Source organism: Abrus precatorius, unplaced genomic scaffold (genome assembly GCF_003935025.1).
Source record: "Abrus precatorius isolate BTA unplaced genomic scaffold, Abrus_2018 Scaffold10, whole genome shotgun sequence".
NCBI lineage: Eukaryota > Viridiplantae > Streptophyta > Magnoliopsida > Fabales > Fabaceae > Abrus > Abrus precatorius.
This window is the reverse complement of record NW_020874292.1, coordinates 12,294,831-12,296,555: the sequence shown is the minus strand read 5'-3', so window position 1 is coordinate 12,296,555 and position 1,725 is coordinate 12,294,831. Positions and strand designations below refer to the sequence as shown.

At 40.2% G+C, this 1,725-nt stretch overlaps 1 protein-coding gene across 1 annotated transcript; it reads right to left on the bottom strand.

The window, feature by feature from the left end:
* Positions 1 to 406: 406 nt before the first annotated feature.
* On the bottom strand, positions 407 to 1,231 carry LOC113851755. The gene has a single exon (XM_027482201.1). It carries the CDS (start codon positions 1,229 to 1,231, stop codon positions 407 to 409), a length of 825 nt encoding a protein of 274 aa, XP_027338002.1.
* Positions 1,232 to 1,725: the final 494 nt, after the last annotated feature.

Genomic DNA, 1,725 nt, shown 5'->3' with positions numbered 1-1,725 from the left:
GAAAGGGAAGGGGTAGTTTCTGCATAATTTCTGAACTGCTAGGGGCAGTTTGTTGCTCTGTGTTTTGCTGCTTCTTTACCTTCGCATCATCTTGTACCTCTTCATCTTTCTGGTTTCCTGACAGCTCCTTCCCACTCCTCAATATTATGGCACTCATGTTTTTGGGATTAACCTCTGGTTGAGAAGGGAGTTATCCAGAACCTTGAGACTTGAACTAGTTTATAGTGGTAGCAAGTTGGCCAATCTGTGTCTGTAGGTATTGAATGGAGGTATTGACATTCTGTTAGAATTGCAGATTGCTCTTGGCCATTTGTTTGACCAAATCCTCCAACGAAGGCTCAGAACTTTGCTGTGTTTGTTGCTGCCTCATTTGGGGTGGTCTATAGCCATTACTTGCTTGGCTAGTCTATTGCTGTTGCTGCTTAAAGGTACCATATCTCATATTTGAATGATTATTGAAGGTAAGATTATGAGATTGGTACTGGAACTTATACTGTTGTTGTTGGAAATTTGAAGCTCTGTATTGGTCTTGTCTTCCTCTAAAAATTTCATGGACAGAAGCTTGTTGGCTACTATCACGCAACAAAAGACAACAATCTGAGGTGTGCTCTGTGGAGGAACAAATAGGACAATCTCTAGTCACCCTTCTTTGTGTAACAGTTTGTTGTGCAACAACTAATTGTCTCACAAAAGTAGTGAGCTCCTCAATTCTGGTCTCAAGTTTATTAGAATTTGCTGCCATATGGTTCGGCTGATGCACATTATGCACCTCTCTCATTGGTGCCATGGTTCTTGTATTAAACTGCTGGGAGTTCTTTGCCATGTTGTCAATTAGTGCTCTAGTTGCAGATGGTGTCTTGTCCATGAGAGCTCCACCGCTTATTTCATCAAGCATACTCCTCTCCATGGAAGCAAGGCCTTCATAGAAGTACTGAATAAGCAGCTGGTCACTGATCTGATGATGTGGACATGTTATGCATAGCTTCTTGAATCTCTCCCTGTACTCATAGAGGCTTTCTTGGCTAAACTGTCTGATGCCACTAATCTCTTTTCTGATTATGGTTGCTCTGGAAGTAGGGAAGAACTTTTCCAGGAATATCCACTTCATGTTTATCCAGCAAGTGACAGACCTTGACTGAAGGTAATATAGCCAATCTTTCACTGCACCATCCAAGGAGAATGAAAAAGTCTTTAGCTTGATGTGGTCTTCTGGAACATCTTGAGGCCTCATTGTTGAGCAGACTATGTAAAACTCCTTTAGATGCTTATGAGGGTCCTCACCTGTAGTACCATTAAACTTAGGCAACAAATGGATTAGACTAGATTTTAACTCAAATGGAGCATCTACATCAGGATATTAGATGCCTAAGGGTTAGTATGTGGCATCTGGTGCAGCCAATTCTTTAAGAGTTCTTTCTTGTTGATTATTAGCCATAATATCAGAATGCACAAATGCTATCAGAATGATCACAATTAGAATGCTTACAATTAGAGTGCACACTAACACTATCAAGGATATCAAGGGTATCAATACAATGACTATGCATACTATCTTCCAATTTAAGTCTATTCAACCTGTTTCAAGTGCGTTCAATCTTGGGATCAAATGTGAGTAATTGACCAGAATTGGTTCTGGTTATGTACCAAGAAGCAGATCGGTCGAAGTCAAAAGGATCAACAAAGTCAAAGTTAAAGTCAAAGTCAACCTAAATGCTCTATTTTCTA

Bases quoted from the DNA above. Each gene is read 5' to 3' on its own strand.
- LOC113851755 (XM_027482201.1), bottom strand. From the start codon at position 1,231: ATGAGGCCTCAAGATGTTCCAGAAGACCACATCAAGCTAAAGACTTTT.